Raw genomic sequence first — 11550 nt, 5'->3', positions numbered from 1 at the left:
TGTGTAATAAAATGAAATGAGAGGACAAAAGTATTGAACACATGAAGGGAGGAATAGGAAGGCAGTGAATGCCCAACAGCAGCTGAAATATTTATGTAACTCTTCAGCAACCCACTGCCCTTGTCTTTGTAATTTAGTATTAGCTGCTTCAGTCCAATATCTATATTAGCAAGATGAAGATGAAACCAGGGTGGACATTTCAGCAAGACAATGATCCAAAAAAACAGTCAAGAAATCTGTCAAATACTTCCAGAGAAAGAAAATCAAGCTGAAGAATGACCCAGCCAAAACACCTGACTTGATTCCAACAGAAAACACAAACTAAGATCAGTTTGGATTGACAATGTATTTGAGATTTTTACACGTGCAATACTTATTTCCCCCACTGTATACATGACCATCACGTCCTCTCCTAGGGTCTGAAACAGTTAGGTCAAACAGCTGATCTCTCCCTGCATCTCCTTTTAAAAGCCAACTCTCCTCTAGGCAGAAAATAACCAACTACTTATTTCAGGCTTTTTTCTAGCACCTGCATGACTGATCTTAACTCGCATTCAGAAACTCATCATGCATAAGTGCACTTTAGAAAAACATTTGTCATTTTGTTGGACCACCATTACAAAAGTTATTCCATAGCAGTCATTTACTAAAGACATGATGTGTTTTCCAAGATTTATTCAGATAGGGAAGGGAAAGCTAAAAAGTACAAGGAAAGTTGAAAAGAAAGTTGAGCTGGGGCAGAAGTCTCACCCAACTATATAAAATGTTCACTGGAGCACTAAAAAGGTTTAATGCATTTGCCACAGACAGATAAAAACTCCTCTAAATATTCCCATAAAAAGACATTATAGAAAGATATAAAACAAGTCAAAACACAAGAAAACTGTACAATTAAGTCAACATAAGATGCATTTACATGCGGAAACGATCAGAAAAGTTTGGTGACTGGGGCACTGTGAGGGATACATCACTCTTTTTCAGCTCTACTGGTTTGTAGTGCCTGATTGGCTGGGCCTTGCACACCTTGTGGGGAAAAGAGAAATATTACATTTAAAAATAAATAAATTAAAACAAACAACAATAATAATAATAATAATAATAATTATCAATCGAATTTCTAATGCTCAACCTATTAATAACATTCATATTCTAGAATTTCAAATGTTCAACCTATGACTCTTCAGTGCTGGGAGAAAAAAAAATATAGAATTTCAAATTGTTCAAATTATTTTTGAATTTAAAATGTTCAACCCATGACTTTTCAGACCTGAGAAAAAATAATAATAATAAAATAAAATAAATAATAGAATTTCAAAATGTTCAACCTATGAATCTTCAGACCTGGTAAAAATAAAATAAATTTTTGAAATCAAATGTTAAACCTATAAAAAAATTTTAAATAATAGTAATTATTATTGATGAATTTCAGAATGTTCAAACTGTGACTATGGAAAAAAATATATATAATAAAAATTAAACATGGCTAAAAAGTTTCCAAAAGTGCTCATTCTGATTGAACACCCTTACCTGTTCCTGTCGCAGTCTTGCAATCTCCTCCTTTTCTTGCTGCTCTCGTTCTCTGGCACGCTCCTCCTCCATGCGAGCCCTAAGCGCTTCCCTCTCACTCAACTCCTTCTCAAACTCCAAGCGCTCCTTGGCTCTCCGCTCTGTTGCCAACTGAAAGCCCTCTGGGACTGCAGAATTAGTAGTATTGGCTTGAGAAAGTGCCAAATGTGAACAAAAGAGGACCATGTGAAATGGTCAGGTTGAGACAACAGTAGTGGTGAAAGTTGGAAGGAAGTGACAATTGTTTTTGCAGTTAGTTGTGTGCTTGGAGCAGGGGGGAAAAATAAGAGCCAGCAAGCCAGTTTCACACAGCAAGAAATTGTGGAAAAAAACAAAAAACAAAACCATACACCACATAAAACATGACATACCCAGGATGGAACGATTCTCCTTCTTTGGTACAAAAGGTTCTTTGTAGGATACAGTGTTTGGCCTCGCTTTAAAACATGCTGCTTCAGCCTGATGTTTCAACTCCTCTTTCATCTGAAGAAACAATGTAAAATAAGATCAAGTTAATACAGAGATTACAGTGTCAGGGTGCTTTCACAGCTAGACTTGTTTTGGAACCAGTCTCGTTTCCCCAGTTAGAGTGGTTTGTTTGGCATATGTGAATCCCGCAATTGCACTAGGATCTGCGCCAAAACAATCAGTCTGAGATCGCCTGAATGAGGTGGTTTCGGCACAATTGAAACAAACTCTGGAGCAGATAAATTGTAGTGAGAAAGCTATATGATCTAACGAACCAGGGTATAATCACAGTGCATTGTAGATGTTATAGGCATATATACAGCTATATGAAGAGAGAATTAAGAGTAGGGCGGGATGTCATTTCTATCGATAAATATGCACTTCATGTCAAATGCGAATGAAATGTGAAAGCAAGCTGAATTACCGAGCGCTGTTTATTAGTTAGGAAAGCGGACCGAAATGCAGTCTTGGTTTCTGTCATTTCTTTCTATAAATGTAAAGCCTATAATCCATAATTCTAGCCAATGTTTATGTATGATAAAGTCTTCTCTCAAATTTATATTTAGTGATAATGTCTGTGGGTGTGGGCGCAGCTTTTCGCTTATTTTAATTTATGGCAATAAGACTATATAAAGGATAGCGAGGAGTACTCCGTGAAATAAACCCTGAAACTCTGACTAATGTGAGGAGAGTTTACTCGCATGTCACTTGTTTTGGCTATTTGGTCTGTTTAGAAACTTTGCCGTGTAAAAGTGAACCGCACCAAGAACAAAAATAAGCATTGTAACAATTTTAATCCCCGTTTCAAAGCAAAAGAACATCGACCTACAGATGTGAAAGCACCATTAGAATAACTAGGAATGATTACAATTACTTTCCCCTTTTTCATTATTTTTTTAAATAGTTCTCCTTTCAAGTTGTTTAGGATCAGGGCCTACCAAGCGATTCAATGTAAATTTAAATGACCCCACTGGTCCTTCTATCAATTAAAGAAACGCTATGGACTAATGACAATCACCAAAACCAAACTTTCCTAAAAAGGTCACATTGGCAAGCGGTTTTGAACTTCTAAAACACTAAAATCAGTTTTGAAATTATTTTATACAAAAATCACATCACCAGTTTGTAGTTTGCATGATATTGGAAATGGTTTACATAGAAATATTTTTCCCCTTTGTGATATAAATTTCACCAGATGACTTAAATAGCTCTATTTGCAAAGTCATTATTTTAGATTGGTAAGATTTTAATGGAGTGAAATGTTTTTGTGCAACTTCCTAAATACATATAAGAAACAAACCAGTCATAAACATAAGAGCAAATATTAAAGTTAAAAGCAGTGCTTTATGGTTTTCTGGAGAGAGCAAAAGTATTCAGGTACAGAAATTGAATAATCAAATATAAAACATGGCATAGTTTATAAAAATAAATAATAATAATTTTACACAAGACTAAAAAGGCTTTAAACTCTCAAAATGCTCAGTCACAGGCTTTGAAAACAACATGCAATAATAACCTTTCACTCCATTATGGTTAAATTCTGCAGTTTCCACAAATTTCTTGCATTTTAACCTGTGATTTATTTCACACATAATATTGATATTCAAATGATATATTGTGCAGCTCTACTAATTTGCTTGAAGCACATTAAAGCCTTAGTTTTCTGCCATTGAGAAAGCTTGTTAATTAACAATAGGAGGGAAAAAAACAAAGGCTCGTTTCAACATTGATATAATATGGCTCGTCGTTCCTAGCAGAAAATATTATGAAGGCAATCAAATTTAGATGAAAAAAATCAAAACGCGGGGGGTGGCATTTGATTGATAATTACAAGTAAAAGCAATGCTAAAAAGCCACATGTCTGTGGTACAAGAGAGAGAAAAATAAATAAACACGCAACCAATAAAAATTACAATATACAAAGCAAAAAGGAAAGAAGGAAACCTTACCATCTGCTCCCAGCGTTCACTCCTTGCAGCCCCTCGTTCGTCAATCATCAGTTTAAAAGGAGCAGGTTTGGTGGCCTCCTGTACCTTTTTCTCAGGTAGATGCACTTCATGGAAGTCAGGAAGGGGTTGAGCCTTGAACTTTGGCACCTGAGGCAATAGGTGAGGCAGTGCAATTAGGCACAATTCAATTTCTGAAAGTCTTTATTGAACAGCCAATCCACAAAGAAAAATACCTCTTCGTTTCTCAGTTCCTCCAGTTTCTTTTCCTTCATCATCTTTCGTTCACGATCACGTTCCTCGAATGAGAACGGGCACATTTCTACCTGACTCTTGACTGGAGGTTTGGGCTGGAAGGGCAGGTAGTGGGGCACAGCTAAGGCCTTAATTGGAGCAGGAGGCTTTTCCTGAGGGTGCAAAAAAGTAATTAGACAAAAAGATTTCACCAAAGATGTGTGTTTTTGTTTTTTTAATAGCATGTTATTAACTTGCCTCTTCTTTTTTCTTTTCTATTCGCACACGATTTTTAAGAGCAAATGCTGGTGATTCTGGAACAGTTGGGTTTATCATTTTTTTCTCAGGGACTCCCTGCAAGTATTAAGAGGAACATGACAATCATAAAAAAGGGGACTCAAAACCTTAATACATCAAGAATGTTGAAACAACTGATACAAACCACAACTTCCTCCAGAATCCGGGTTGGCAGTGGTCGGGAATGGAATGTGTGGTCCTCTTTTTCCTCAGGTTTCTTACTGGTCTGTCTTTCCTGAAGTCTCTTCTCAATCTCCAAATGGAAGCCCTCAGGCTTAGTCTTTTCTTTACAAGCTGGCTTTTTAGGAACCAAAGCCCCTTCCAGTATCTTTCTGTTAAGTTCTAGAGCTTTGAACTTAAACCTAAGAGGAAATACGACAAGTTTGAACCATATTTATATTAAACATTTTACACAAAAGCCTCAGAGCAAAGCTTACTGCTGCAGTTTTTCCACTTCCTCGGCCTCCAGCTCTGCAGTGCTTTTCACCGTTGTGGGACGATGTCTCTGCTGAGTGAGTAGCTGTGGTGTTTTGGGATGTGTGATTTTTGACTTATCTGCCTTCAGAGGTGATGGCCCTGTATTACAAAAAAAAATAAAAAAATAAATAATACTAATAATAATAAAAAGACGCAAATATTGCCCATTTGAGTGAATAAAATAATGATCTGTAATCTAAAAAGTTTACCATTTTTATTACTGTCAAAACCTGTTAAAGCATGGAAGACCTACTGTAAAAAACGTTTCGTGTTACTACTCTGAAAAATAGATTCTACTGTACTGTAATTTGAAGACACGAGTTTCTATGCATACAAGATTATACTATTACTCTCCAGACAACTTTGCAGTTTAAATTATTCCGTAAAGAGACATTTTACAGCATCACAAGAAAGCAGTGCTGATATTCAAAGCCTCCAGAAACAAAATTTGAGAGTAGGCACACCTCTCTCCTGGCTCTGCCGACTGCGCAGATGATAGCGGGTGGGTGTGCGCTTCTGGAACTGCTCGACCTGTTGGGCCATTGGCACATAGACTCCAGTTTCATCATGCTTCCTCTTGCCTCTGGAGAGATTGAAGGGTTTGGGAATGGTGGTTCCCTTTGGAGCCTTCAACTACAGAACAACACAGAATTCACTTAAAATCATTAAGGAGATTTATAGAGAATCCAACATCCTAGTGATGCTACTTACCGGAGAAGATGGGTGCTTGCGAAGCTGAGAGGTGAAGGTGGTCTCCTTGTAAGAGTTGTCTACGGCTGAGACTCCATCCTTGTAGTTCTTCAGCCGGCTATCTGTGCGGAAGTTGAACTCTTTGGGAATGGTGGTAGAGAGCACTTGCTTCTTTACAAGCTGACCTTTATACAATTAGAAAAAAAAAACATTATTATTAATAACAATGACAATAATAAAACTTCAGTGTCGCAGTCCACAAAGTAGATCATTACTTGTGACTTACTTCCTGCCAGTGCGGCTCTGTAACTGGCCTCATTCTTGCGCCGTTGTTCAGCCACCTCTTTTTGCAGAGCTTCAATGCGCTCTAGCTCCTGCTGCTCTGTGCTTTTATGACTGAAATATAAAATGACAAGGATGTAATTCAAGAAAATCATATACACATACATACATTATATACAGTTGAAGTTAGAATTATTAGCTCCCCTGAATTATTAGCGCCCCTGTTTATTTTTTCCCCAATTTCTGTTTAATGGAGGGAAGATTGTTTCAGCACATTTCTAAGCATAATAGTTAATAACTCATCTCTAATAACAGATTTATTTTATCTTTGCCATAAAGACAGTAAATAATATTTTACTTGATATTTTTCAAGACACTTCTATACAGCTTAAAGTGACATTTAAAGGCTTAACAAGGTTAATAAGGTAAACTCGGCAGGTTGGGGTAATTAGTCAAGTTATTGTATAATGATGGTTTGTTCTGTAGACTATCGAAAAAAAATAGCTTAAAGGGGCTAAAACTGTCCCAAAAATGTTTTTTTTTTTAAATTACCTGCATTAATTCTAGCTGAAATAAAACAAACAAGACTTTCTCCAGAAGAAAAAAATATTATCAGACATACTGTGAACATTTCATTGCTCTGTTAAACATAATTTGGGAAATATTTAAAAAAGAAAATCAAAAGGGGCTAATAATTCTGACTTCAACCGTGTGTGTGTAGATAGACAGATAGAGAGACAGACAGATAAAGTCAATTTAGAATACACAAATTGACAGCAATGTATTAATGGCTACAGTGAATACATACACATCACCATAAAATATACATCAATATAGATCTAACACTAACGTTAAATAACTTAATTCCATGAATTCATTAGTCTTCATTGTCAGACTATTTATCAAATTATTGCAAATGGAGTTGGAGCTCAAGAAAAACTTTATATTATTGTTAAACCGTTGTGTGGTTAAATTGGATATAATTATTTTCAGGATCCTTTGATGAAGGGACCATTTAAAAAGCAAGACTTATTTGAAAAATGTACACAAATGTTAATACAATTACTGTAACTTTTGAACAACGTACTGAGTAGTATTGGAAGCAATATCAGTGGTCTTTGAAATGGCTGGTTTTGCCTTAAGTCGGACACTGCTTCTCACTCCAGCACCACTGCGTCGCATCGTTCTGGACGTAGAGCTTCTGTGAAGATTACCAACAACAAAAATATAAATATAAATACACATATACACACACACACACAAACAAACAGAGTTCAACCAATAATGAAAATTCTTCCATGATTCACTCAGTGTCAACTTGCTGCAAACCCATTTTAGTTTCTTCTGTTCAACACAAAGATATACTGAAAAATGTTGCAAAAAATAAAATAAGCAATGGAGTTCCATGTTAAGAAAATAAATAATAATGTCAATGCCTGCTTTGATAAAAATCATTTAAAAAATGCTAAAATGTAACCACTTGAGTAAATGGTAAAGAACTTTTCATTTTTGGAAGAGATACCCCTTTGGACTCGTTTCTGGTCTCTTGAGCAAGACCCCACATTAGCGTTTCACCGTGAACTCCAATAAATCACCAACTAGGTGGCCCCACTTCTTAGCAAATACTTTTCAGTTCATTTTACCTTCGGCGCTGATCAAATACTCTCCTTGAAGATGCAGCCAGTAAAACTCTATTCAGCAGAATAAAATGGCTAACTTACCACCATTCATTGGCAAAAAGAAAAAAAAATCTAAAACTATTTTTAAAGTCATACCGTCTTTTCTTGACAGAAGGAGGTGTTGTGACAATGGTGGGCTTTTCGTTTTTGGGCAAAGGTCGTTTAGACACCCTGGTGGAAAAAAATAAAAATGTATCAATAGGAAAATATGTAAAATCTATCAGTGGAGCTAGAAGAGATTAAAAGGTGAAAAAATACACTTGTTTAATACATGTCTTATTCGTTTTACCTGCGTGGCTGTGCAGGAACAGACTTGGGGCCCTGACCAGGAGCTCCAGTAGTTCTGCTGTTTCCCCATGATGTGACTATATTAGACGGGATGTCTGTAGAGGTACTTTCTGTGACATTAGAAGCAGAGCATGCATGAAACAGTCATTAAAAAAAAAAAAAAAATAAGATGCTCATCTTGCATGTCTGACTGAAGAAGAAGAGAGGAGAAAAAAAAAAAGTTTTTCCTGACCCGAGCTTGTCGGCTCTTGTCTGACCAGGGGAGACACCATAGCTTTGGGCTTGTTGGTATCAACAGGTTCATCAAAAGGTTTAGTCCGTAAAGGGGTGGTGAGCTGTTCCATAACACCACTTTCACTAGCCGCCTGCAAACCTAAAACAACATTTAACAAATGAACTTATTTCCCATACCAATTTCAGTATTTAAGTATGTATAGTTTGCTTCACTCAGTACACAGCAATATTTGTGAATGAACTGCTACAGTAACGTAATTTATACAAAAAGTATTGATTTTATTTTTGCACAAAATGTAATACGAGTGAAAAGTAATACGAGTACACATTTACAATGGGTCTTATGTTGCATTGATACATTTTGGCAATAGCCAAAACTATTCTACCAAATAACCAAACGATCAATTATAGATTTCTTTTATGTACAGAAAAAATCATAACATTAAGATTAATCATTAAGATTTAATTTTTTTTTTGGCAAATCTCCTACTGTAAATGTATCAAATCTCTTAGCTGCAGCTGCAATATGCATTGCTAACCACTTTAGATACACACACACCCCTTTAAAAAAGGCAATTTTCTCAGTATTTCAACCCCAATATTCCAGATGTTCAAAAAGTTGCATCTTATAGCCAAATATTGTCCTAACAAAATACAAATCACCAGAAAGGTTACTTATTCAGCTTCTAATGGATATGTAAAAATTATTTAAACAAAAAGACACTTATGACCAGATTTGTAGTGCAGTTACACATGCATACATTAAATACCACCATGTATTTTTACGGTACATGTTTTTACTGTAAGCATGTATGGCTACTAGAGCAAAACGACTCCCTTCATCTGAGAGAGATCCTATATATACACACACACACACACACACACACAGATATACATGTATGCATGTATGTATACATACACACACACACACACACTCTATCTTCCATCTATTAAATCATTAGCTTTGTAATGAAATTTGTTTTATTAAACTATTTCACTTAAGTGAACTGACAAACGACTGAAAAACACAATTATTTAAAGTATAGGAGCAATTATCTCTGGGGTGTCAAAACTCAAACGCACAATCATTATAAATATTGTGAAAATACTGCTGAAGCATGTCGTCAAAGGAAAAATAGTTTATTAATAGAAAAAAAATCACGTTGAAGTTTCTGTATGTAAACACTTGCCTAGAACAGGCATTTTACCCTACATAATGAACAAACAGACTGACCAAACCACTTGTCCGCATTATCCTGAGGGTCCAGGGCGAAATCATCTATGGACTCCAAAACATGCGTAGGGGCATCCCATGCGTATGAATAAGTTGAGCCCCCGTCCATATTCACACCGGATTAGTCTGGAAAATCATAAATTCAAAACTACTATAAACAACACGGTGCACAAAACAGAGCAGGAAAAAATAACAGAGGCGTCAATGTAACTTAGCGTGACTCAAGCACTGAAGTGCGCAAAATGGCAGTTAATGGCGGATCTCAGACTCAAGAGCTGCTGGCCTGCAACATCATCACTCACTTTTGGCCATTCATTTTCGCATATCAGATTAGTTTATAAACGATGTGCAAATATAGCGCCATCTAACAAAACGTTACGCTTTAATCTGTAATTAGTGCAAGCACCAACAAATGACAAAAATGTAAACAAAGATCTTTTAATGCGGACTAATCATAACAACAACTTGTTTATCTTGAGAAAGCAACAATTAAACAATAGTCTTTGACATGATCATTACAAATAAAAATATTCCGTTTACTTTAACAGCTTAATTTAACGTTAGCGTACAACGATCACGGCCCGATACCACTAACATTAACGTCAAGTCACATCAAAATAGTCGTTTAAAATGCAGCAGTTACATTCCAAGGAAATAACAAACTCCGTAAAGGCAAACAAACATTACTTACACTTCAATTCAATGCCTCCAGTCACCTTAAAATGACAAATAAATACAATAAACCGTTTAACCAGCAGACGCTCGTATATCTTACATCCACAAACAGCCCGATGCAAATGCTAGTTTAAATCTGGGTGCCGTTAGAACTGACTTTACAAATAAGCCAATCAGACTGCGTAACGAGGCGCATCTCGTTTCCTATTCGTTACGTGTTTGTGACGTTACAAAAAAGCAGTCACGTGATCAGCAGAGGCACATTCTTGCTAAAACAATAAAAGACCGAGCAGCATACCATAGACTGTAGATGCATACCAAAAGGACATTATAAATATTACATATATATCAGTTTCATATATTAATTAGAGATTAATAATTGACAGACACGCATTGTAGTTTCCGATTTGCGGCTAAAGCTTTATAGAAAGTGGCTTATTACATATACCAGTTCATATATTAATTAAAGATTATTTATTCACAGACACATTGCCATTTCTGATTTGTGGCCAATGTTTTATAGACAGTGGCTTAATACATATATACCAGTTTAATATAATTAGAGATTATTTACTGACAGACACACATTGAAGTTTCTCTTTTGTGGCTAAAGTTTTATAGACAGTGGCTTATTACATTTTTACCAGTTTTATATATTATTCATTCATTCGTTTTCTTTTCGGCTTAGTCACTTTATTAATCCAGGGTCGCCACAGCAAAATGAACCGCCAACTTATTCAGCACTTTTGTATGCAGCGGGTGCCCTTCCAGCCGCAACCCATCTCTGGGAAGTTTATATATTAATTAGAGATTATTTTATTGACAGACACACATTGACTTTATGTTCTGCTGCTAAAGCTTTATAAACAGTGGCTTATTACATTTATACCAGTTTAATATAATAATTATAGATTATTTATTGACAGACAAACATTGCTGTTTCTTTTTTGCAGCTTAAGCTTTATAAAAAGTGGCTTATTGAATTTATACCAGTTTTATTTATCAATAAGAGACTATTTATTGACATTGCAGTTTCTTATTGAATTTATACCAGTTTTATTTATCAATAAGAGATTATTTATCGACATTGCAGTTTCTTATTGAATTTATACCAGTTTTATTTATCAATAAGAGACTATTTATTGACATTGCAGTTTCTTATTGAATTTATACTAGTTTTATTTATCAATAAGAGATTATTTATCGACATTGCAGTTTCTTATTGAATTTATACCATTTTTATTTATCAATAAGAGATTATTTATTGACATTGCAGTTTCTTATTTGCGGCAAAAGCTTTATAGAAAGCTTTTCATATATTAGAATATTATAGAATTTCATATATTAATTGGAGATTATTTATTCACAGACACAAGTTGAAGTTAAGTGGCTTATTAAATTTATACCAGTTTTATATTAATTAGAGATTGTTCATTGACAGACACGGACAAAGCTTTTTGTAAAGTAGCCTTTTGTGATT

At 35.3% G+C, this 11550-nt stretch overlaps 1 protein-coding gene across 4 annotated transcripts; it reads right to left on the bottom strand.

Annotated features, from left to right (window-relative positions):
* Nucleotides 1–658: 658 nt before the first annotated feature.
* Nucleotides 659–10219, bottom strand: tpx2 (TPX2 microtubule nucleation factor). 4 transcript variants are annotated; one of them, XM_087305011.1, is made up of 18 exons: nucleotides 10087–10208; nucleotides 9396–9521; nucleotides 8160–8300; nucleotides 7929–8037; nucleotides 7736–7810; nucleotides 7604–7651; nucleotides 7048–7161; nucleotides 5965–6074; nucleotides 5700–5863; nucleotides 5453–5621; nucleotides 4949–5087; nucleotides 4657–4873; nucleotides 4473–4568; nucleotides 4217–4387; nucleotides 3984–4130; nucleotides 1938–2049; nucleotides 1528–1715; nucleotides 659–1023 (listed from the first exon to the last, which is right to left on the bottom strand). In XM_087305011.1, exons 2-18 carry the CDS (start codon nucleotides 9502–9504, stop codon nucleotides 913–915), a joined length of 2220 nt encoding a protein of 739 aa, XP_087161137.1. In that variant the 5' UTR covers nucleotides 9505–9521; nucleotides 10087–10208; the 3' UTR covers nucleotides 659–912.
* Nucleotides 10220–11550: the final 1331 nt, after the last annotated feature.

This window comes from Danio rerio, chromosome 23, assembly GCF_052040795.2.
Source record: "Danio rerio strain M-AB ecotype USA chromosome 23, GRCz13ab, whole genome shotgun sequence".
NCBI lineage: Eukaryota > Metazoa > Chordata > Actinopteri > Cypriniformes > Danionidae > Danio > Danio rerio.
This window is presented reverse-complemented; position numbering and strand designations above follow the sequence as displayed.

What these genes read in the sequence shown, in the direction of transcription:
- tpx2 (XM_087305011.1), bottom strand. Translation starts at nt 9,504, where the DNA reads ATGGACGGGGGCTCAACTTATTCATACGCATGGGATGCCCCTACGCAT. An exon ending in TAATGCGGACAAGTGGTTTG is followed by an intron (nt 8,301 to 9,395) that starts GTCAGTCTGTTT and finishes ATGTTGTTTTAG; the next exon opens with GTTTGCAGGCGGCTAGTGAA. An exon ending in GGAGAATCGTTCCATCCTGG is followed by an intron (nt 1,716 to 1,937) that starts GTATGTCATGTT and finishes CACTTTCTCAAG; the next exon opens with CCAATACTACTAATTCTGCA.